The sequence below is a fragment of the Hemicordylus capensis genome, chromosome 4, assembly GCF_027244095.1.
Source record: "Hemicordylus capensis ecotype Gifberg chromosome 4, rHemCap1.1.pri, whole genome shotgun sequence".
Taxonomy (NCBI): domain Eukaryota; kingdom Metazoa; phylum Chordata; class Lepidosauria; order Squamata; family Cordylidae; genus Hemicordylus; species Hemicordylus capensis.
In genome coordinates, this window is record NC_069660.1 from 104,145,471 (window position 1) to 104,169,025 (window position 23,555).

General features: G+C 42.2%; 1 protein-coding gene across 4 annotated transcripts in view; it reads left to right on the plus strand.

The window, feature by feature from the left end:
• DNAJC6 (DnaJ heat shock protein family (Hsp40) member C6) overlaps positions 1 to 23,555 on the plus strand; it is a 90,450-nt gene that overhangs the window by 19,230 nt on the left and 47,665 nt on the right. The window contains exons 1-3 of one of the 4 annotated variants that reach the window (XM_053249031.1): positions 10,765 to 10,918; positions 11,752 to 11,765; positions 22,707 to 22,857. In XM_053249031.1, coding sequence (XP_053105006.1) covers positions 22,724 to 22,857 — 134 coding nt within the window. In that variant the 5' untranslated portion in view covers positions 10,765 to 10,918; positions 11,752 to 11,765; positions 22,707 to 22,723. Of the gene's footprint in view, positions 1 to 10,501; positions 10,919 to 11,751; positions 11,766 to 22,706; positions 22,858 to 23,555 lie in introns of those variants that run through there. The other 3 variants (XM_053249030.1, XM_053249027.1, XM_053249028.1) reach the window with 3 other exon arrangements.

Sequence of the window (23,555 nt, forward strand, 5' to 3'; positions counted from 1 at the left end):
CTTGCCAAGAGACACCCAAGAGTGCCTAAAGCCATATATCGAGGTACCCCTATTCTAAGGTCAAACAACTGAGCATTTCCGATCTTTTATCCTTGTAGTTAAAAGGTGAGCCCTCTTTTTTCCTCTTAAGCATTGAGGGTCTTAAAGTGTTTTGTGAAAACAAGCAGATTCTTTTTCCATAAGAAGGGAGTAAATATTTCTTTAGGTTTTGTTCTGTACAATTTTGAGGCTTCCAAGTGTGTGATTTTAAGTTCTGAGTGAAGAGGCTCATGATTAGTATATTCAGCCACAGCTCTCTTTGCCCTTCCACAAGCAAGTCATCTCTGAACACGTCAATATAACTACTTCCACCTTCTTTCTCTCAGCTCTGATGCTTGTATAGGGAAAATTACCCAGTTAGTTACCTTGCCTAGAGGTTTTGCCATTTAAATCTACAAAATGCCTTAAAGGGAGGCTGTTGTAGAGGGCCTGGAAGAGATCATAAATGCTTCTCTGAGGGTAGGATGCTCCCTTGTCTGAAGGAGGCAATCATTAGACCACTTCTGAAGAAGCCTGCCTTGGATCCCTCAGAGTTAAGCAACGACAGGCCTGTTTCCAACCTTCCATGGCTGGGAAAGGTGATAGAAAAAGTGATGGCCTCTTAGTTCCACTGCACCATTAGGTGGCTCTAGATTACCCTTATTTAAAAACGCAACAGCACCCTAGATTTATGGTTGTAGCTTCACTGAAAAATAGGACGAGGTATACAAAATGAAAGGGCTTGCCAGGTGTAGTTTTTAGAAGCAAGCATAACCCTACATACAAACACGTTTTCCATTTCAAACTGCCAGTGTTTCTTGTCTGCTAGCACAGCTGCCCTAAAAGAAACAATCGCAGTCCAATTGGAGGGGGTAGGGGGTGGTGGCATTTTTGGCTATTAAGAGGCACTCATTGTCTGGAAAAATGTCTTTCTTAAGGTAATGCAGATTGAGAGCTCTTTACAAGTTGGGTAAAATTAACTTTTCTTGAAGGTAGGCCATCTGGACAGTCTTTACAAACACTTCTAAAATTCAGCAGTGAAACAGATATATTCTATGAATGTGTGCTCAACAATTCATTGATTTTCCCCCCACTTCCTGCTTCATACATCCAGTATGAATTCACCCACATTCTCTTTAATAAGAGGAACAATACAGTGACTTGCAGACTGAAAATACTTGGTAACTACTGTTCAAATGAAAAGGCTTGAGAAAATAATAAATAAGGAGGGAAAAATTGTGTTATACAGTGAAACAATGAAGATGAATACAAGGCAGGCAAAAATGGATGGGAAGCTGAGAGTATTAGAAAATAATTATGAAACTTTTGTGTGTATATATAATAGACTGTTGGAGAGACAGAATAAGCAACTTTAATTCTCCCCACCAACTATGTTTCAGAGAGCATGTCCACCTCAAGGCATATGAAAGGCTTGTGAATGGAAAACTTGAGTGAGTCTTGAGCTAGGTTTTGATTGCATGTTAAATGTATTCTAGTAAACTCTCCATCAGATGGTGATAAAGTATATGGAAGGGCTAAGTTATGATGATGAACCCGCCTGCTGAACAAATGGAAAACTTGTGTCTTTTATATGAGCCTGCAAAAGGCACTCGGCCCTAGGCTCCTATGTGCTCATTTACAGATCTAGTTCTGTCCTTTCAGGGCTGTGTTTGCCATCAGTCTGGTCTGGCCATTTTGCTGGGATAGATGAGCACAACATCACTAGCAGCATCTATGACATAAACAAGGACACCCTGCTATCCTGAAGGAGTGGAAACAGAGCCAGGAAGGCTGTGTGGCATTCTTGCCTAAAACATTCAAAATCTTTGGTCAAGACCTGAATATTTAAAGGACCAATTAATTGGTGAATATTCAAGAAGTCTCAAACTCTCTGAACAGACCTTGAATTAGTCCCTTAATGTCTAACATAATAACTGTGCCTGGAAGAAGCCCTTCTTCCAGTCTCAGATGTGTGATTGCAGATCTGGTATTAAGTGGTGAAGAAAAAACACATTGCATGTGCTCAAAGACACTCATTTATGTGCTCAAAGACATATATAATATCGCCTGCTATGGCCATTGAAAGTGGGTTCCAAGTCTAGTTTCAGATGAAGCTCTATCCTTAATGTACTGTTCCCTGCTGCCTGGATTCTTTTTTCACTTAAGCTTTGAGGGTCATGGGCCTTTACTCTGACATCACATTTTAATTCATTTATTAAATGAATTAAACCCTGCTAACTGAGCAAAGAGGCATCTTTTAAAAGTGGTGATTCTCTTTATTTAGCAGGGGGAGAGCAACTGGCCATATCTCAATCCCAGCACAGCATCCTTCCAATGGCTGTTGCCTTTGGGGACAGGGAACCAACTTATTTATGTATTATTTATTTTTCAATGTAAAATGCTTTGAGAACTTTGGTTGAAGGGTGGTATATAAATATCCATAGTAGTAGTATTAGATCATTAGGTCTTCACATACACCTATTCATCTTCTTTTTAAAAAAATGTAAATATTTTCTTAAAACATTTACACAAAAGTGTTCTACAGATCTCATTTACAGAAGTTTAAATATAATCACTAAAATAGAGGCTGCTAACTGGGAATCTTAGTAACTAATAAGCCTGTTATTAACTAATAATGAATGAAGTTCTTTAACTACTTCAGTAAACTGCACTCAGAGAAGACAGGATAGGCTGAATAATTTTAATGCTGTCTCGGTGGAAGCCCACAGTTGTATGCTTTTTATATAGACTGACATATTTGATGTGTATTGAAATGCAGCATCTTGCTGTGCTAGACAATGTGCATCCATTGAAGCTGGCCTGTAGCAGTACATGTTCACTGACCATTGTGGAAATGTAGGGCTAATTGATGTGATCAATGTGTCTCCTGCATATGCATATGCATAAAATTTGATACAGGCCATACAAATGATATGTATGAGCATTATGCTGGCACTACAATTGTTGGTTCAGCAGCTTATGTGGAGTAGTCTAAGCAATTCAGCAGGGTTTTCTTTATAATGCTGTTAGTGTATAAATGTTAATACATTATAATAAGTGAAATATATGCATTGCACTACTTGTGTGCGACACCTCCGATTATAATTTATGTCTAAATAATTCATCCTCCTCTAGGTTAATGTAGCTAAGGCAAAAGTAACTACAGAGGAACACTGGAAGTTGTCATTCATAGCATGTATTATTTGCTACAGCTGTGTTTTCCTACTGGCTACAAAAGTATATATCTAAGTTCCGCATCATTAAATGCTCAACTCCTTGGTTCTGGGAGTCAGTGAAGGGGAGGAAGAGAAGACTTCTAATGACAGGGCCTGGCTTCCAGGCAAGTTGGAATCCAATATTCCTCTCCCAAATAAGGCACCCTCAGTTCTTCTGATTTGCTATAAAGAGATGAGCCAGATCTGCCTTCCTGACAACAGGGGTGGCCCAATACTACACGGTGCCTGAGGTGGGTTGCTACCCTCTTGTCTCCTTCTGCTGTTCAGTGCAGCAAAGTGGCAGCAAAGTGCTGCTCAGTCCTCTTCCTCCATACACTGTATTTGAAAGGAGGTGGTCAGAATAGGAGAGGAGAGTGATAGCCTAGAGTAGGGGTTCCCAACCAGTGGTATTCCAGATGTTGCTAAACTGCAACCCATCACCCCCAGCTACAAGTTATTGTGTCTGGGGATGATGGAAGTTGTAGTTCAGCAACATCTGGAGTACCACTATTTGGGAACTATTTGGGAGCAGCTTCTGCCGTTCTTTTCTCCTATACATTTCCCTCCATTCCGTCCCCTTCTTCCTTCTCAAATCCAGGAGGAGTGGCTCTTTGCACAGCTGCCAAGTAACAAATTGGAGGGGGAGGGTATTGCCCCTGCACTGCCTCTGCCCAACCCCCTGATAATCAGTTGCTTGAGGTGACCGCATCAGTTTGCCTCCTGCTTAAGAATTGTGGGAAGGCAACACATTTAAAATTAAAACTTAATTCAAATGCTGTTGAACCACATGAAGAAAGAATTTTGATGAAAGACTTGGAAACAAATATTAATGTTTGATCAATCATCAAAACTGTTTCCATAGATAGCTCTTTTTAGTTTTGATGAATCAGATTTTGTAACTGCCTAAACTGCTCAAGAACGTATGAAGGGGTTTGAGGAAAAGTTAAGCAAATGTTATGAGAGATGGTAAAATGAAAGACACATGTGTCTATCTGTGTTGCTAATGTAAGTCTATCCGTATAGTATGACCATTTTGTTTCTCTCTGAATGAAGGGGGTGGGGAGACTGGGAAAGCCCATAATTATTGGAGCGCACCACAGACTGCTAAAAATGACTCTGTCAAAATCCTTTTAGTATTAATTAGTGTCTTGTCATCCTTAAATATAACTAAAAAGCATCCTCTTGCCTTGATGGTTTGTCTTGCATATTTTCAGGGAAAAGGCTTGCTTAATATAGGTGTTCTAAGGAAACATTTCCTAAATGCTTTTTCATTAGCTTTAGCTTTTAAAAAAAATTGTAGACCACCCCTAATGTCCATCTCCAGGCAGTTTACAACAACATAAAGCGGATTAAAATGAAAACCACTTAGAACAATTTAAAACCACAGAACATTTTAAAAGCTTGGGTGAATAAATGTGAATTTAGAGACTTTTTAAAAGTTGTCAGAGATGGGGAGGCTCTTATTTAATCTGGGAGCATATTCCAGAGTCTTGAGGAAGCAACAGAGAAAGCCCATCCCCCGTAGCCAACAGATGAGCCAGTGGCAACTGCAGATGAACCTCTCCAAATTATCTCAATGGGCGGTGGGACTCATGGTGAAGAAGATGATATATTAAATACCCAACACCTAAGCTGTTTAGGGCTTTATAGGTGCTGGGCTTTCCCGCTGGCCATGGGTGAGCCCAAGTACTCACCCAGTTGGTGGGGCCAAAAAGATGGAGGCAATACAGCCCCTGGGTACAGGCGAAGTCAGCTAGGACCCTACACAGTTGCCAGGGAGAGCCACGACACACAGGAACACACAGACCGTAGATGGGCCAGGATGGCCCAACAGGTTGCCTCCTGGTGGCAAAGAGGAGAAGGCAGGGCCTTAACAGCTGACAAGACAGGCAACAGCTGAAGGAGGGTGGATGCAGGCAGCTACATTGGAGAGGGTGGTTGGGATTGCCTTGATTGCAGGGCTTTATTTAAGGCTTGGATGGCGAGGGATGAGGAGGTCTGGAGAGATGGGAGTGATTTGGACTTAGAGTCTCCCAGTGAGGAGCAGTCTCAGTCCTCTCCCTGACAACTGATAGAGGAATAGGGTGACAATTAAAGACCCTCACCAGCACATCTGAGGCCATTTCCATAGCCTATGAACAGGATCAGAGGAAGGGAGGCGGTTGGAGACTGTGATTCCAAGCCAGTGCGTGACATTAGGTTATAACCTGAAAGGAATTTTAAAAGATTGAATTATTAAGTACTGAAGTATTGAAAGGATGAGAGTGTAGTGGAGGATAGACAAGTGTGGTGTTATTCCTATTGGTTTGTGGTGTGTATGGCACTTTGTGGCCCTGGCACTGTAGATGTGTTATGGGTACAGGGTGGGGAGTAGCTGTACCAGTGCTGGCTCATCTGTGTTCTGTTGGTAAGTGATGAGCTCAGTTTTTCAGGGCTGTAATAACCCTAGACTTCAGTCTGCCAACACATAGGACCAGGTGACCGCAGCTCACCTTAAGGAGCTATGAAAACAACTACTTACATGATCTGTGGGCTGATACTCACAATATGGATAGTCAATATGGAAAGTGCACAGAAGAGTAGGTTAAGGTTTCCATACCACCACATTCCTGGAAAATGAGACAACAGAAACATAGGAATCCTGCCATATACTGAGTCAGACCATTGGTCTATCTAGCTCAGTATTGTCTTCACAGACTGGCAGCGGCTTCTCCAAGGTTGCAGGCAGGAATCTCTCTCAGCCCTATCTTGAAGAAGCCAATCTCTCTCAGCCCTATCTTGAAGAACTTGAAACCTTCTGCTCTTCCCAGAGCGGCTTCATCTCCTGAGGGGAATATCTTACAGTGCTCACACTTCTAGTCTTCCTTTCATATGCAACCAGGCTGGACCCTGCTTAGCTAAGGGGACAAGTCATGCTTGCTACCTCAAGACCAGCTCTCCTGGTCTTCGGATGTGCTAGATGCATCATAGGAATGGATTCAGATTAAGAGCGGAGATCAGACAGATATGGTGAATTCACTATCAGTTTAAATGTTCTTGATGCGGCTGATGAGCTGACAAGGTTGCTCATCATTCTGTAGAAAAAGTCTGCAAAACTTTGGCCATCCAGCTGTCATTCTACTACAACTCCCATCATCCCCAGCCACAATGGTAATGTTGAGAATGATAGGAGTCGTAGTCCAACCACAGCTGGAGGACTGAGGTTTTGTAGCTGTACCAGTGCTGTCTTAGAAAACTTGAGATCTGGGTTGACTCAGCAGGTGGTGAACCAAGATCTGTCAACGGATCTATGACACATCAGAGCATTCACTACAGCAGCTAGTCACCATGTCAAGAATTCTTTACTCCCTGCTGGCTTCAGTACATTCGCTCTCTGTGTGTCCGTGTGTGAAAGTTCAGCAATCAAAGACCTTTCAAAGTTCTACTCTCCACTGAATCACACAAGAGAGTAGCTGCAAAAATCACCCAGTGGAGCAAAGTGTTTGTAAATGTGTGCCATATTAGGCAAGTTGGTTAGTGCACGCTTGTTTTTTTTTTTAAAAAATTAGTAAATTAAAGCCAATTGATAAATGAGCATTTAGGAACACATGAAGAATAAACCCCAGAGATGCACATAAGTACTGTATATACAATATTTGCATATAGTTGCCCTCTGATACTGAAGATATTTATATATCTTTATATATAAACTACATATTAGAAGCCAGCCTCATACAAAGGCACTGACACAGAAGAATGTTTAGGATTGCAGCCTTTGTAATATGGCAGGGTAAGGGTATAGCTGAAATGGTGTAACCATAGGTGGTATGTTCAAAATAATGCCAAGGCACAAGCCCCCTCTTCTCTTCCTCATAGGTTCCCTAAGGCTTATTAATATATTGTGTCACTGCAGGAAAGAGGATGTTTCTGTCTCAAAACCAGTCCCGCCCCCATCATCGAAGTGCTATGGTTGTCTCTTCTTTCTTTTTGCTTTTCTCTGACTGCAGATAGGCTAGTAGAGCCCTTCTCATTGCCACATCTTCAATCCTATGTACGTTTACATGGGGGTAAGCCAGTTGAACTCAGTGGGGTTTATTACTGAGTAATTGGTGTGATCTGGTGCTTTAGCAGCCAGATCTTTCTTGCATTGTAGATAGCTTGGAGTAGCAACCCCATCTACTTCACTCTTTGTTTAAACTGTACATTTTTGAATTATAAACCCCAAGTGTGGTATATATTTGTACATTTTTCTTCCTCAACTTTTGCTTAAATCTATTTATTTTGGTCCTTAAAAAGTGAAAAGCTAGGGAAACATCTGTAAGAAAGGCTGGAAGGGGTTTTGCATCAGGGAATGGAATGGGGAAAGAGGCACCAACAGGGTGGGGGGACATGCTATAGCCTTCCAATCCTGCTTGTGGAATTCTCAGAGGCATTTGGTAGGCTGCCTTGGGAAGCAGAGTGCTGAACTGGATGGACTTCTGGTCTGACCAACCACCAGGATGGTTCTTGTGGCAGTGGGGAAGGAGCAGAGACGTAGATTCCATTGGACAAGGGAGGGCGATTGGTCCCAGGCCAGTCCCTCTTGCCCTGCTCGCCCTCTCGCCTGCTTGTCCTCCTACTCACTGGTCGGACAAGCTAGCTTCCTTTTGCCAAGCAGCTGCTTCCGTGCATGTTCATGGATGTTGTGAGCTGGGAGCAAGCAGCTTCTCTTCCCTTCTGCCTCCCTCCAGGCTTCCTTGCCCAATGGGAAAACTGGGGGAGGGACCTCTGCTAGGAGCTCCAGTGCAGCAGCGCTGGGAGAGAGAACATGTGCACGGCCCTGCTCAAGCCACCAGCATGAAACTTTAGAGGAGCCAGAAGTGGAGGTCACAGGAGTGCTCAGGAGGAGAGGGGACAAGACATGCTCTTGTCTGGCTGTGTGTGTAGATTGTAGCTATGTTTGTGTAGATTGTAGAGGGGAGGGGAGGAAAAAGGACTGTGGGGAGGAAAGGACTCTGTGTGTGTGTGTGCGCTTGCTTGTGTTTTTTCTCCCACCCTCACTTCCTTCCCTGGTTTGGAACTCATGTCACGTGTGTTTGAGTATGTGTGTGTGAGAGATTGAGAGAGAGTTTTACCATGTGCTGGCTGTTTAGTAAAGTTTGAAGACACCAAACTGCTTGTAGTTCTAATCTGGTGGTCTGTGGGGTTTCCTTCTTGCATCTTTGGCTTATATTTGTTATTTAAAATATTTTTAGGCTGCTTTTTAGCAACAAAAGTTCTCAAAATTGCTTACATAGCAAAATATGAAAAAATGGTTCTTTTGCAATATGTTTCTCATAATAAATATTTTATTTTGCTTTGTGCTTGTAACAGAAGTTAATATATAAATAACCTATAGCCTTTTTAATAAGCTTGTACTGGACTGAAATATCCTCAATCTTGAAAGTGGCGTCACAAATTGCTAAAACGAACATTAAGCATTTCCCACTCCCCCACCAAAAGTCTATTTTTATACACTTGCTTCATCACAGGAAACTCATTTTAAAAGCCCTTGAAATGTTTGTTTTTCAATCCTAAAAAACTGGGGTTACTCCATATATGACAATCTGCTGCCCTGTGAAGCAAACTTGGGGCGAAGAGAGCATTGGATACCTTTAAAGAGCATGAAAAGTCTTAATTGTGAAAATGTGAGGATTCAGTCCTGCATGCTTGCACACTGAAGGTTTGAAGTTCCCTCCATGGTATCTCCGAAACAGGGCTGAGAGAGATTCCTGCCTACAATACTGGAGAAGCTACTGCCAGTCTGTGTAGACAATACTGAGCTAGATGGACCAGTGATCTGACTCAGTAATAGCAGCTTCCTATATTCTCATGTTTATCTATAAATGTCTGATATTATTACCTGCCTTTAGGTTTGAATCAGATCCAAAAGATGGAACAAAAATGTAGAAAATAAATCTACAGTTAAGGCCCTTATTTAACATTCCCTTCTAGCAAGCAGCTAGTTTGGTTAATCGAAGGCATGTGTTATCTCCAATCTCCAGGATATCTGGAAGGAAATGGCAAGCCTACTGTTACTAATGGCGCAGCAGGGAAATTACTTGATTATCAAGCCAGCAGTTGCTGGTTTGAATCCCCGCTGGTATGTTCCCCAGACTATGGGAAACTCCTATATTAGGCAGCAGCGATATAGGAAGAGGCTGAAAGGCATAATCTCATACTGCGTGGAAGGAGGCAATGGTAAACCCCTCCTGTATTCCACCAAAGACAACCACAGGGCTCTGTGGTCGCCAGCAGTCAAAACCGACACAACAGCACACTTTACTGTTACTAACTATTCAATTGTAGGGGCAACTAAAACTTAGGCAATCAGCATTTTACAGCTAAGAGCAAGAAAGCAAAGATGAGCTCAAATTTAAATAAACTTAGATAAGTTTTAAAAATGATTTTATAGGCCACTTTTAACCACCAATGGCAAATGCAATTGCTATTAAAATAGAAGACAGATAAACAGAATTGTAAAGTACACTCCTTTCCTTCCATATTTATGGTGTGTGTGTGTGTGTGTGTGTGTGTGTGTGTGTGTGTGTTAGATCTATAGTGGTGCATAATAATACACAGGTGCACACACTCCCTTGATACTGACGCTCAGAACAAAACTCATTCAGCTCACTGATGAAAAAAATAGAGGGAACACTGGCTACAGCCCTGAGCAGCCAGCAGCGAGGGGACCAATTTAAAATCTTGTCCCTAGGCCCACTCCAACCTTGTTACGCCCCTGGAAGGAGGACAACTAACTAACGCTCATCTTTTTGTGGTGTACGCTTATAGCAGCTACAATCCATTTTGCAAGCGTTGTCTAGGGGCGTGTCACATTCACTTCGACACCCGCGCCCAACTGGCTCGGGAATCTAGAGCTAAAAACTCCAGTTCTTTAATAGTGATTGTGCAGTAGGCTCGCCTCTACAGATTTGGAACGAAATATTTATATTTGGAACGAAACGTTCTCCTACCGCTGTATCCCCATTCCGTTGAAGAACTGCCTGTTTCCGCCTGGCGAGCGATGCCCCATTGCTGCGGTCCCTTTCCGTAGCTATGTGCAGGATGGAGAGAGCGAAGCAGCAACCGCACGCAGGCACAGCTAAGGCACCTCCTGGATTGCTTCCGGTCATCGTCTCCAGCAAGCAACGGGCTCCTTGCCGAAAGGACCCGGCTCATGTGTGCAGCAGCCGGCAAGGCGTGCCTTGCCAAGGCTTCTCCAATAGCTTGCAGGCAGAGAGGCGGGGACGGGGGAAGAGGGGCGGGGTGGCAGCCGCACACACCCAGCTAGCCAAGCAAGGCCCTGCTGGGGCTACAGCCCCGCTCTGGGTGTGTGGCTGCTGCCGCCTCCGCCTCTTGGGGAAGGTTAATGCACTTGTGATTCCCTTTCCTCCTCCTCCTCCTGCTGTTTCCTTCTTTATGTCGGTGGAGACTCCCTCTGTCTGACTCGCCCATGAGTCTCCTAGGGAGCTACCGGAAAAAGACCAACAATGATGGCTATGAATCTTTGCAGCTGGTGGACAGCAACGGTGACTTCTGCGGCAGCCGGGAGCGAACCGGCGGCGGCGGAGGCAGCAGCATCAGCAAGCAAGGGGTGATCCCCGCGGTAGTGGCGGCGGCGGCGGCAGCGAGGAGCCCAGTGCGACAACAACATCAGCCGCTCGACTGCAGCACCATGGACAGCTCAGGTAGCGGGTTGAACTTCTTTGCCTATTTGCAAGGGAAGGGAGGGTGTGGGCGATGGGAGATCATGTTCCAGCCCCACCTTCCGCTCGGCAGGATGCGCCAGGCCCAGGCATGCACCGTGCTGTGGTTGCAGGGCTGGACGTGATCCAGGCGAGCCTCTAATTTCTGAGGAGAGGCAACCTTAGAAGGCCTGGTGCTGCACATTTAAAGAGCTATTGACGAGCTAATGAGGAAACGTATCCCAGCTGATGGGGAAAGGGGGTGAGGAGAGACACAGAGGAAACTGCTGAGGCCAGTGTATTGTTCTTTGGTGGTGTGTCCATGGGTAGGAGTGAGAGGATGGAAGGATTGTTCATTTTCAATGTGCCTTATGATAGAAAAATAGCCTCAGGGAAATTCTGGGAAGGAGAGTAGAAAAGAAAATGTGTGTTTTCCCAAAAGGTATCTGGCCTATGACCAGTAAATCTTATGAGTGAGCATTGCTTTGAAAAGGAGTATGTTTGCTCAGTGAAAAAAATGCACTGGGTATGGGTTAATATGTGGTGGTAAGTATATAGTATAATCAAATGTAGGGAAATGGTTGGTGCATTGTAAATGAAGGCTATCACACAATGTGTTCATTGATTTCTACAGAGGACTGTCATTATTGGCTTGGTCAAAATAATAATTTTGTGTCTGTAGATAAGCACACCCAGGACTTTCTTGGTTGCTACTGGTTGGGTGAAATTAAAATTTTAGGGCAATGTACAAAAGAGATTGAAAGAACATTACTTTATTTGCATCAAATATTTTTCTATCAAGTGACTAAAGTCTTATTTCCCTCCCACCCCCACAGAAAAAAGGGAAAAGGTGTGTTCAACCTTCCTAGATTTCTTTTTCTTGGGAGTTCTGCTACATATAGCCAGTGGAATTAGATTGGCATGCTGCATGAATATGGACTTTGCTGCTACTGCTTCTTTTTCCTTTTTCCTTTTGGTCTGCTAAATCTCCCCATAGGAGGGCCAGATGGCTCATAGGATTGGTAATGAGAAACTATTCACCTCAGGGGTCCTGGTTCAGATTGGCCTAGATTGCTAAGAGCAGTTATTTACTGAAATTGGTGGAGGGTTGTCTTCTGAAAAGGACCAGGTTATGCAATGAAATGGTACCAGCAGTGTTTGCTAAGAATGTTGTCAATGGCCCTGCTTCATTTCTGATGTTGACTATCTCTTATTTTCTGCAGAGCTTTTTGATGTGTAAGCATTTTCTGTAAAGTGATGGGATGCCACTCCGTTTTAAAAATATTCTTGTAGCAAGTGCCAAGCAGTGTATTGTTCTTTGGTGGTGTGTCCATGGGTAGGAATGGGCACTGAAAGTGACCATTCTGCATGAGATCACACAGCATATGCCTGGGACAGTGGACGAGAGCAGAATGAGGTAGCTGAACTCTCAGTCCTGTGAACACTGTCCAGAAAATCTGGGATATTGAGGTCTGGAAGATCTAGGTTTCTTTGTACTGTCAACTATGCTCAAAAGCACTAATATACAAATACAATGAATATTTATATACAGCTTTTCAACTATGCTCAAAAGCAAAAATATACAATATGGAAAATATTTATATATACAGCTTTTCAACAAAAGTTCCCAAAGCAGTTTGGTTGGTTGCTTGTGCCATCGAGTCGGTGTCGACTCCTGGTGACCACAGAGCCCTGTGGTTGCCTTTGGTAGAATACAGGAGGGGTTTACCATTGCCATCTCCCATGCAGTGTGAGAGGGAAACACAACACAGTGTGAGAGGGAAACAGGGATTCAAACCAACAGCCTCCTGCTCTCTAGGCAGGTTGCTTCCCCGCTGGCAGAAGTAGTGGGGATCTTTCTTGGGAGGCAGGATGCAGTAGACTCTGCTATTTTTAATTAACTTGTATTTAGTTCCCATGGAGTGCTAGACAAACTTTGAAATCTAAGTAAAATGCACTGGAACCAGGGCAGAGTATCTTCAGGTCAAACTACATATCCCATGCTGTTCTGCAGTTCTTTTTCCTGTTGATTTTTAAAAATAGAGATGGTGGCTTATAAAGGAGGATATGCTTAATAATAATAATAATAATAATAATAATAATTTTAAAAAACCACAATAATAATAATATTTATGTACTGCTTTTGTACAAAAACAGTTCAGAAAGTGGTTTACATAGCAAATTTTCTTCAGAAAAACAAGTACTCATCTAGACAGCTGGTCTATGAATGTTACTTCTCTTAAATGAATATTTCTGGCTAAATGGTAGGTTTCATGGTTTCTTTTAGTATTTCAAATTAAATGTAGGATTATTATTCTCATTCTGACATGTGGCAAATCTTTGTTTAAAGTGCTATTGTTTAGCACAGTATTAAAAAACAAAACAAAACCACAACCCTGTAGCTTATCTGCAAACTTCTTTAAATAACGGTACACAAAATACTTGTGGGAGGAGGGGTTTAAGTTGAATGGAAGACTGGCAAGTGGGGCTGCTTAACTCTTTTTTTCCTACCATTTGTCCATTTAAAATCCTTCCCCCTCAAGCTGCTTTCCCACCATTATTTCCCCTCATGGGATAGGAAAGCTTCCATATACATGACTGGAAGGGAAAGAGTTAAGCAGCCGGTCCTCGCTTCAGTCTTGATGCCATCCATTTAGGGGAAAAGAACCATGGGACTACACGTAATATGTAGTTTGACCCTCCAATTTCTTCCTAAAACCACCCAGCAACTACAGTCAGCAGGGGAGCAACTGCTGTTGACAGAAGCTCCCATATACTCCATAGTTTGAAAGCAGTCTGAGTGGCTGCAATGCTAAACCTCTGCTACTGGGAGGAAAGGTTTGCCTGCTGCAGGGTCCTTTCTGGGAGGAAAGGGCCTCTTGGTTTGCCTGCTGCAGGGTTCCAGAGTCGTTTCCCTCTATGAAATTTTGTGTCCACTTCTCCAGGTGTCTTGTGTTTCTCGCCAAAATTCTCTTTCCGGAAGAAAAGGAAGGATAGAATCCTGCTAAAACACGAGCAGGGAAGGTCCCAAGAGAAATATTCACCCATTCCTCTGGCACCTTCCTGCTTGGAATGAAGAGAACCCCTGGGGACCAGCTCTTTTCAAGGACTTTTGAACATCTAGTAGTGTCATCTTCTTTGAATGTATTGCTCAATGCATTTCAAAGTAATCAAATGGAATGTTCTAGGATAATGAAAAGATGGGAATTATGTAAAGCAGATAGCAATGTTTGCTTTATAGAAGCCAAGTGTGGGAAATATTATCTGGCTGTTTAAATTCTTTCCTTTGTTCTGAGAGGGCTTGTGTGGCACCTTCATAGGGCTGCATTTTGTAATGCATTTATTCAGTGCCCATTTGCTCTTGCTTAGTAACAAGAATCCATGCTTTTGACTGCGCATAAATTCACTATGTAAATATAATGAAAAGTTTCTGCTCCCAAGTCTCAAGACTTATTGTGTAAGCTATTATGAATGCTAGGAACATTTCTACTAAAGATAAATGTGATTGGCTAAGGAGCATTTCCGGAACTGAGAAACTGTACACGCATTCAAGTATTTCTTGTTCTTATACATGTTATTGCTTGAAAAGGTGATAACACCTTAACTTCTACTCTTTTCCACTCATTTAACTATTCTCAATTAGACAAATGTCTGTTGGGAGCTATTCTGTAGAATTTATAGGCCCTGCATACCAGTTCTAGTACTTAATTCAGTTAATCTTTCCCCTTATGATTCTAACAAGTGCACATTGCCAGACATTGGTTTATTACTGCTCCTAAGTCTTTTGTAGACCTCACTAGATACTGTAGGATAAGCTAATAAAATCTTTTGCAACAACTGGTCAAATAAAAAGCCGTCTGAGTGTGTAGAGTCCTCATCAGTACCTTTCTCATTCTAAATTGGTATAAAAACTGAATTATTTCACTGACTCTAGTAAAGTGGTGCTCTAGTAAAGTGGCCAGTTTTTATGGCCATGTTTTTATTTGTGATCATTTGATATAACTACTAGTTGAGGTCCAGATAGGGTTGCCAGGTCCAGATGGTGAAAAACAGTCTATATCCATCACAAAAAAAGTGGAAATAGAGGATGCTTTTCACCAAAAAAAGTCTCCACATATGTTTATTGGTATTATTTATGCATATTTTGATAAATGTTGGATAATTTGAGAATAAATACAGCTCACCACTGTGAAGCTGATTCCCAGATAAAAATGGAAATAATTGAAACTGTTTACTATACCATACTCCCATGTGCTCAGGAATGCCCCTCAATCTGTGGAAAGGCCCCCAAACAGTGAAAAATCATAGGAAGAATGTGTATCTCTTTAAAAAGAAATGAGCCACAAAATGGATCCTCCGGATAGTATCTGTGGATTATGAAAATGAGTGTCAATTAGACACCTGTGAATAATGAGGTTCTACTGTACACCGTACTCTGTCCTTCTCCCTGCTGGCGAACCTTTTCTCCCCCACACAAAGCCAGGCCAGCAACTTCACCTCTTGGCTGGAATCAGGGCAGCCAGCTATCTGCTGAGCCAACTTCTTTGCATGCTGGCGCAGTGGTGCATGCATGGTCTCCCACTTGCTTGATGTTCTCTACGACTACAAACATTTTATATATGGCTTCTGAACAGAAGGTTTCACAGTGTTTTTCATAGAAAAATAAGGTGCTTCCCTGTCCTGAAAGGGCTGACCATCTAAAAAGAAATGGTGCAAGGTGACACCAGGATCAACCTTTGAAGGAATGCTGTGCTGGAGTGGTTTAGGGTCAGTTGTTTCTCCCCATAATAAATATGAGATTCACCACTTTAAAAGGTGCCTTTTTACTCGGTTAGCAGGTGTAGCTCCCAACTGAGTAAAGTTAGCTAACTACTAACACTTCACTGGCACTACTACTGCCACCACATGAAGGAAGTGAGGTGCACCTGCTTGGCCCACCTGTCCATGCTCTTGCCTCACATGGCTTTGCAACCTGCCACTGAAGCAGAACCTCCTCTCTGCTTCCCTGTTGGATGGATGGTCAGTAGAAAGGGGAAGGAGACAAAGGAAGAGAAGCTGCTCATGAGTGAACAAAATGTTCCAGCTGTTTCCCATAACTTCGGACACCACAGCATATGCAAAAAAAAGTATTTTGGGGCCCAAAAGACTTGCATGTCCTCTGTAAAAGTCCCTAGTTGGCAAACTTAGGTCCAGATCAGTTAAGCTGAAGGAATAAAAGACCAGAGTGGTCTTGGTCATACAATAGTCTTCTGTTGCAGGGCTAGGCTTTAGGTAGTTTGGGAGCTTCCAGCAGCTTCTGGGCTTATCTGAGGTAGCTCTGCAGAAATTTGAGCTTTCCCTCTCCCTTCCAACCAATACCACAAATCTGGTTGATTACCTGGGGACATGGTTGCATTATTCTCCATCTTTTTTTTAAAAAAAGGTGTTTTTTTTTACAGTTGTATTTTACATACATCTTTCCCCATTTCCCCCCTACCCGCCCCGCCACAAGCCCAACCTTCCTTCCCCTAATCAGCCTTTGTGTGCTGTGCTGGCTGGGGGGAAGTGGGAAAAGAAAGGAGAGATAGAGGGAAAGAGAGAGAAGAAGAGGAGGACAGAGGCGTATCGAGGGAGAATAGCGCCTAGGGCAAGCACTGAAATTGCACCCCCTGTCCAAACATCTGACACCCATCCTTCAGATAACTTTACCATAATATAAGCTCAAAAATACAAGTCAAGCTCGTTAATCTTTTAAAATTTCAAAAACTATTTAGCAGTGGATGTAGCCAGACCAAAAAAGGCTGGAAAACTACAAATTTCAGTATGCTGGGGCTCATGAAATACCCAAATACTATGTGGAGATGTACTTGGAAAACTAAACAGAAGTGCCTGTGCAATTCTCTACTATGCATTGTAGCATCACTCTTACATAAGTTTTAAAAATAAATGGAGAATTTGACTTTTCCCAGATACTCTGAAAATAATTAAAGGCTATGCAGAGTAAACTGTGTCACTGCTTGGAATATATTCTAGTATTTCAGAAAGACAGTTAAAATGAGAGAAAGAAAGCGAGGAACTCCCAGTGGGCATTAATACTAAGGATTTCACACTGATTCAAAGGCAAACTCACCATTAATAGCCATATTATTAAGACAGTACATTTAACTCATCACAAGAAGCAAAATAAGAGCAAATGAATAAAATCCTAGCTCATAAGCTGCAGCTCAGTATTCACAAGCCCTGAATCTCTGTACATAATGCCAGTCGGAATATGTGTACAGTGACATATTATATTTAATTTTTAAAAAATTTTTTTAACCTGTAGCCCCTTTGGAGGGTTTCCTAAAGGCCGTGGGGGTGGGGGTGTCTGCAAAGGTTCCCCCTCCCTCCACTGGCCTCTAGGGTCTCACAGGGACCATTTGACCATTTGAGCAGCTATTTTTTAAAATAGTTTTTTAAAAAGAAATGGCTGCAGAAAACAAAATGGCCACCGCACATGCTCAAATGGCCTCTGCAAGGCCTGACATGGCATAGGGCCTCACAGAGGCCATTTGAGCATGGACTGTGGCCATTTTGTTTTCGGTGGCCATTAAAAAAAATAAATTAAAAAAATGGCCCCTCTTCAAGGGGTGCCTGGGGCATGTGCCCTGCCTGCCCTACCCTAGATATGCCCCTGGAGGAGGAACAGGAGCAGTGCAGACAGATTCAAAGAACCCGGGCCACCACCAATCAGGGGCCGCTAGCGCAGCCTCAGACACGCCCCTCGCATCTGACATCAGACACGGGGCATTATTTTGATCCCAAACGAGGCCCCGTGGCCCCATTTGGAGCCAAAATTGGCCCTGGCAGCACGGCCAGAGTTACTCTCCCTGCCTTAAAGGCAGGGAATGCTGTTCCTGGTCTCACTGCCAATGTACTGGGGCCGATCGATCTCCCTCCCAAACAGGGCTGCGCAGCCCCATTTAGGAGAGAGATCGGCCCATGCTACATTGGCAGTGCAGCCAGAACGGCTCTTCCTGCCTTTAAGGCAGGGAGAGTTGCTCCGGCCCAGGCTGCCCAGCACAGCATGGGCAGCTCTCCCTTCCAAATGGGGCCACGCAGGAGACCACGTTTGGGAGGGAGACCTCCGTGTCTCATGGCAGATGCAGGGGCGTGGCTAGCTGGGCCCCTGCGTCTGACATGAGGGGTGGGGCCAGGGGGCCGTGGCAGCGGCCGTACACAAGTTGCCATCGGCCTCCCTATGCTGTTGGCAGGAGGGAAGGGAGAGAAGAAGACAAGGAAATACACACTGTTGCACCAATAGATGTGGGTAAATCACAAAGGGTTTTCTGGATTGTTTTTTTGTTCATTTGTGTTTTTTAATTATTCTAAGAATAGTTCAATAAAGTGGTCCCAGAATTTTCCATCTTTCTCTTTATGGGTGCTCAGGATTGCTCATTCCTCAATTGTAAGTGTGTGTCTTACCTATGACATAAAGAGGATGGAAGAATTGTGGAAAAATGTTTTTTCTAATGATCTTAAAAACAAGGAGTGGATTTTTGTATGGAATGAAACAATGTGTAGTTTGCTACAGAGTGTTTTTCTTTGATAAGGGTGAGGAAATGGCCATTTATTTATTTTGGTCTGCCTTGGATTCAAAGTCTGGTCTTGGGCTTATCTCTTAGCCTCAGTGTGTTTCATCTTGTTAAATGAACATCAATTGGTTGCCTTTGATCAGATGTCTGTCTGGCAATTTTAGTGGTTTTGATGTTGTAACCTCTTATATTGTAGATGGCTTTGCCTACCTAAGCCACCATTTTGTGTCTGGCTCCAGTCCCACAAGCCATCATTTCATGCTGGTAGCTTCTGAGACTTCTGAGAGCCACTTCTGTTCTTGTGAGAGCCTTAAATCTGCCTCCTTTTGTTCTACTGCATACTCTGCAATATTATTTGATGCATGTTGCATAATACCCTGTGGCTTTCAGTGGGACTTGCTCCCCAGGAATTGTTCATAGAACTGAGCCTTTATCACAGTTGACAATCAGGCTGAAGCACCCAGCTTATAGTAAAGTAGTGTTTTTAAAGTGGTGCTAGATAGAACTTTTAAACATGGAATTACAACAGCAACTCATGGAAATGGGGCGGGGGGGACTTGTAAAATTTATGGTCCTTGGTGCACCTACAGGGTACTGATTGAGAATAAATATCCTACATTTAATTTGAAATACTAAATGAAATAGTAAAACAGCATGACCATTTAGGCAGAAAAAATAGTTTTAATCTTAAAAAATGTAACGTTCATAGACGAGGTGTCTTGACAAATCGTTATTTTTAAACAGATATTAGAAAGAAGGAGAATAAAGATGTCTTCTCTGATACTGAAGCTGAGTTCTGTGTAAACTGTAAGAGATATTGCAGAATGCCAGAGCTATCACTTTGCTGCTGGATCACGTAAGATAATTCGTTGGAGTCTTTTGTGCCAGTATCGACATATAGTACCAGCCTTTGGCATGGAACCTCAAATAAGACAAACACCCTCTTTTTAAAAAAATGCTTTTTCATTAAACCAAGTTGCAATGCTACAGATTCTACCAAAAATCTGTCATATTTTGTGCTAGATATTCATATATAATAATAACCTATATGTTTCACACTTAGAAGAGTGAGAAGTTCTGAAGTTCATGATATAGTTTGCTTTGGGTAAAAGAACGTTGGAGACTTGGGGTCTTTGTGGTCTTTGCTTTAATTACAGGTTTATGAGGATAGGGGAGAGAAATGGGCACTCCTTCCGGTGACAGTATAGCTCCTAAATAGTCTGTGTACCTCACGGTGCTTCACCTTCAACCAACTTAAAGTTCCCAAAACACTCTATTTCTCTCCAAATATAAACTTTTTTCCCCTCTCGCCTCCCAATATCTGGAGGCTGTCAACTTTTCAAACTCTGCTGGACATTGCATTCTGAAAGCTGAAGGGAAATTCTCTGCTAATAGGAGACTCTGTCCTGTGATTAACTCCAATTGATGAAACCTTTATCTTATCATCTTGGACTAACTACAGACTGACAAGTGATGGGGTCTCAGGATTTGTAACAATAATTTTGTTTTATATAAGAATTGCCTGCAAAGGTTAGAATACTCTTGTATAATTTCAGGTCAGGAAAAGTAAGTAAAATGATAACTTTATTTGTTGGCCAGCCCATAACAATTGTTCTCTGAGCAGCTCACAAACAATTTTTTTTGAATAAAATATACAATTAAAGCACATTAAAAATGCCAAATTAAAATTTGGGGGTTGGGTTCCTGGAAAAGGTTAGAGAATCAGAAGCTAACAATAGTCGGATGAAGTAAACAAAATATTTTAGGTTTTCTAGACATTAAAATCTCATCTCTTGGCTTTTACTTTCAAATGAGCAAGGAGACATCTCCGTATCAGTGGAAACAAAACAAGGCAGTCTTTTATACAATAGCTGGTCTGTCTCTCTCCTTTTGTCTTTTTAAAAGAGAAAGATCCATTTCATAAGCCTCTTTGTTTCTAGGAACTAATCATTGACACACATTTTGTCACAGTAGCGTAACTTGCTGTCTTTATTTTGTCTGATATTGTTCTAACTTGTGGCTGTTTTTAAGTAGCAACATTAATTTCATAGTTTTCACTGGAAGGCTACTATTTTGTGAAGCTAAAAAATAAAGAAAACATTTTAATCCATTTAAAACTTTAGCTGACCAATTTGTGGGGTGTCACGTTGTACACAAGCATGTGGCTTTTAAAAAATAAAACTTGCTGAAATCCCGCAGTATTAAAGCATGTTATGTAAATAAAGCAATTTAATGGAGGGAGTAGCCACAAGCATCTCTTTTTCAGAATTGATATTGTGCATCCAGAAGCATGGAGATGGTCTAGCGGGGGGCATGGAGAACTCTTACTTCCAGTGAGATGGTTCTGCATGCTATTTTGTACTAGTGGGCACTAGGCCACTGCAGGATTTCACTTTTGGACTCCATCTTCTGCTTTTGTGTACATACATGCCCCAATCCAAAGCTCTGTGCCTATTCAGGCACGTGGACCTGCTTCCTTCCTTGGAATGAATGGAGATGCTCTTGGGATTGGGAGCTTGACTGAACACTCTACGCTTCTTCTGACAAACAGAATGTTTGTAGATTCAATTGGAGATTGGCATGGTGATGGGAATAAAGCTGAAAAATAAATTCTGGGGGTTGGGCTTCTAAGTGGAACAAAAAACCAAATGAAAGCATGTTAGAAGAAATGTCTGCTTGCTCTTCCTGTGGTTTTTTTTTTTTTTTAATGTGCAGATATTACTGAACATGCCATAAGAGCTGATGAGCCCCTGGATAGTAGTGGGTATGAATTTCACCACGGAATGTGAATGATCTAACTATTAGACTCCTGCCATAGACTCTAAAGAGGGCAGTATTTTCAAGTCCTGAAAACATGTGATGCTCAGACTTGATCTGTCCAGGTGACAATGACTGAAGTCTTATGGCCTGTTCATCCTTTGTTCTCGTGAGCTATGTTCAGGATTGAAGATGTCTTGATTCTTCCATGTGACATCTCTTTATTGTGGAAACATTTCAACAGTGGTTGTCTGGTGTGATTTAAAGGCATTTAACAGTTTCAGCTTATATGCCAATATTTAAACTGTGTCTTCTTGACATTGGCCTCTGTTAAACTGGGCACCTTGCAGCCTCACTTGAAATGGCGAACTCTCTTTAGATAGCAAACTAAACAACACCCCCCTCCCCAGATATAATGAATGAGATGAGCTTTATCACATCAACCAAAAAAGTATGGTATGGTGATTAGAGTGCTAGAGGAATCCACCAAAGAGGTGTCCTAGCTTCAAATTCTTGCTCAGCTATGGAGCTCATTGAATTACTTCGGGCCAGTCACTATCTCTGTCTAACCTTCCTCACTGGGTTTCTGTGAGGATAAAAGGAGGAGAAATGTATACTGCACTTAGCAACTTGGAGGAAGGAAAGGATAAAATGAAATATTGCAACTTAAAACACTTATTAATGGGTTGGGTTCTAAACGTTTGTTCATAAGCTGGATGTTTGTAACTTGGAAATTAATTGGTTCCAATGACTTGTTTGTATGTGCAGGTTGGCATTTGTGAGTTTGTAAATTGCCATTTGTGAGAACTTCCTTAGTGTAATATGTTGTGAAGCTTCGTTTGTATGTATAGGTGTTCATAATTTGGATGTTTGTAAGTGCCTGTAATAAAAAAATGAGAACTTCTGGGTGCAATCCCAGATCCTGACCAGGTTACCTTACTAGCTACCTACCTGTAAACATGCTCTCTTCTATCTGAAACATGTTTCTCCTGTGATATTTTGCTTCTGGTAACCCACTGCTCCAGGTAAGTTCCCTTTCAACTCTGACAGCACTCATAGACTGACTGAAACAGGACAGAAAAATGCATAGTTGTCATGTCTGGTCACCTCTTTAGTTACGATCTTATTGCCACAAGTTAATGAATGTTGCCCTAACCCAGGGATGTGCAACTTCAATCTTCTAGCTGTTTGTTCATTTTACATATTGGTTGTTGGACTACTGCTCCCGTCATCCCCAACCACAGTGGCCAGTGATCGTGGGAGTTGTAGTCCATCAATGGCTGAAGTTGTGCAGCCCTGCCCTAGTCTGTTAATCAGAGTTTTACTAGAGATTGCGACTTGGCATTTACATCTCCATTTTCTCATTTTGAACTAGCCGCTGCATTGTTACTGTTGCCGTAAAATGTGTGCTTGCTGTCAGTAGCTCTTGCTTTCTTGCAAAGCAGTGCATGTGTTCTTAAGTGTAGTTTTCTTTTTTCAAGGTGCCTCATCCCCTGACATGGAGTCAAACTATGGGGGTGGCCTGCTAGACATGATGAAAGGAGGAGCAGGGAGACTCTTCAGTAACTTAAAGGACAACTTGAAGGATACTCTGAAAGACACTTCTTCTAAAGTCATGCAGTCTGTCGCAAGGTACTGTAAAACAAAACAGCTTGAAAGCTGTACCAGCAGAATAGTAACTTTAGGATGCTGGTTGTGGGGAAATAATTTGTCCAAAACCAATTAAATAATAATTTTTAATAGGCTTTGGACAAAGGGAAATTTAATTATTAACATTCTGGTGAAAGACTAGTGGTGGAATGAAAAGTAAGTCTTGGGAATTAAGCCAAATTTGTTAAAACCAAACATATGTCTGTAGTTTGAGTAACATTGTGACAGAGGACACAGGAGACTGGTCACATGAACATACATGTGTTTCTAACACTGGGACACATGAGAGCCAGCCATGTGAGTAGGTGGCTTCAGATATGGTTTACCACTTATTTGCCATCTCTCTTTGTATTCTTGAGCAGGTTCAGTTTGAAAAACCAGTGATTCACTGACAAAAATATTTTCATGATTCTGCATTAAATGATGCAAACGCACCAGTTGCGTGAAATCCAGCTGCACCGTTGCAGGTGAAGTGATATGAATCTAGCAGTGAGATATGGAAGTATAGAGGCAAAATGCACCTATAAAACATGAGAAAATGCTGCACTTCTTCTCTGCACATGGCTGCAAATGCTGCACATGGCAGCCAAATATGATTAAGGGTGATAATCATAATGATATGACATCCTCATAGATGTCTGGAGGATGTGCTTATCATACACAAAACTCCCAGGGAGCAA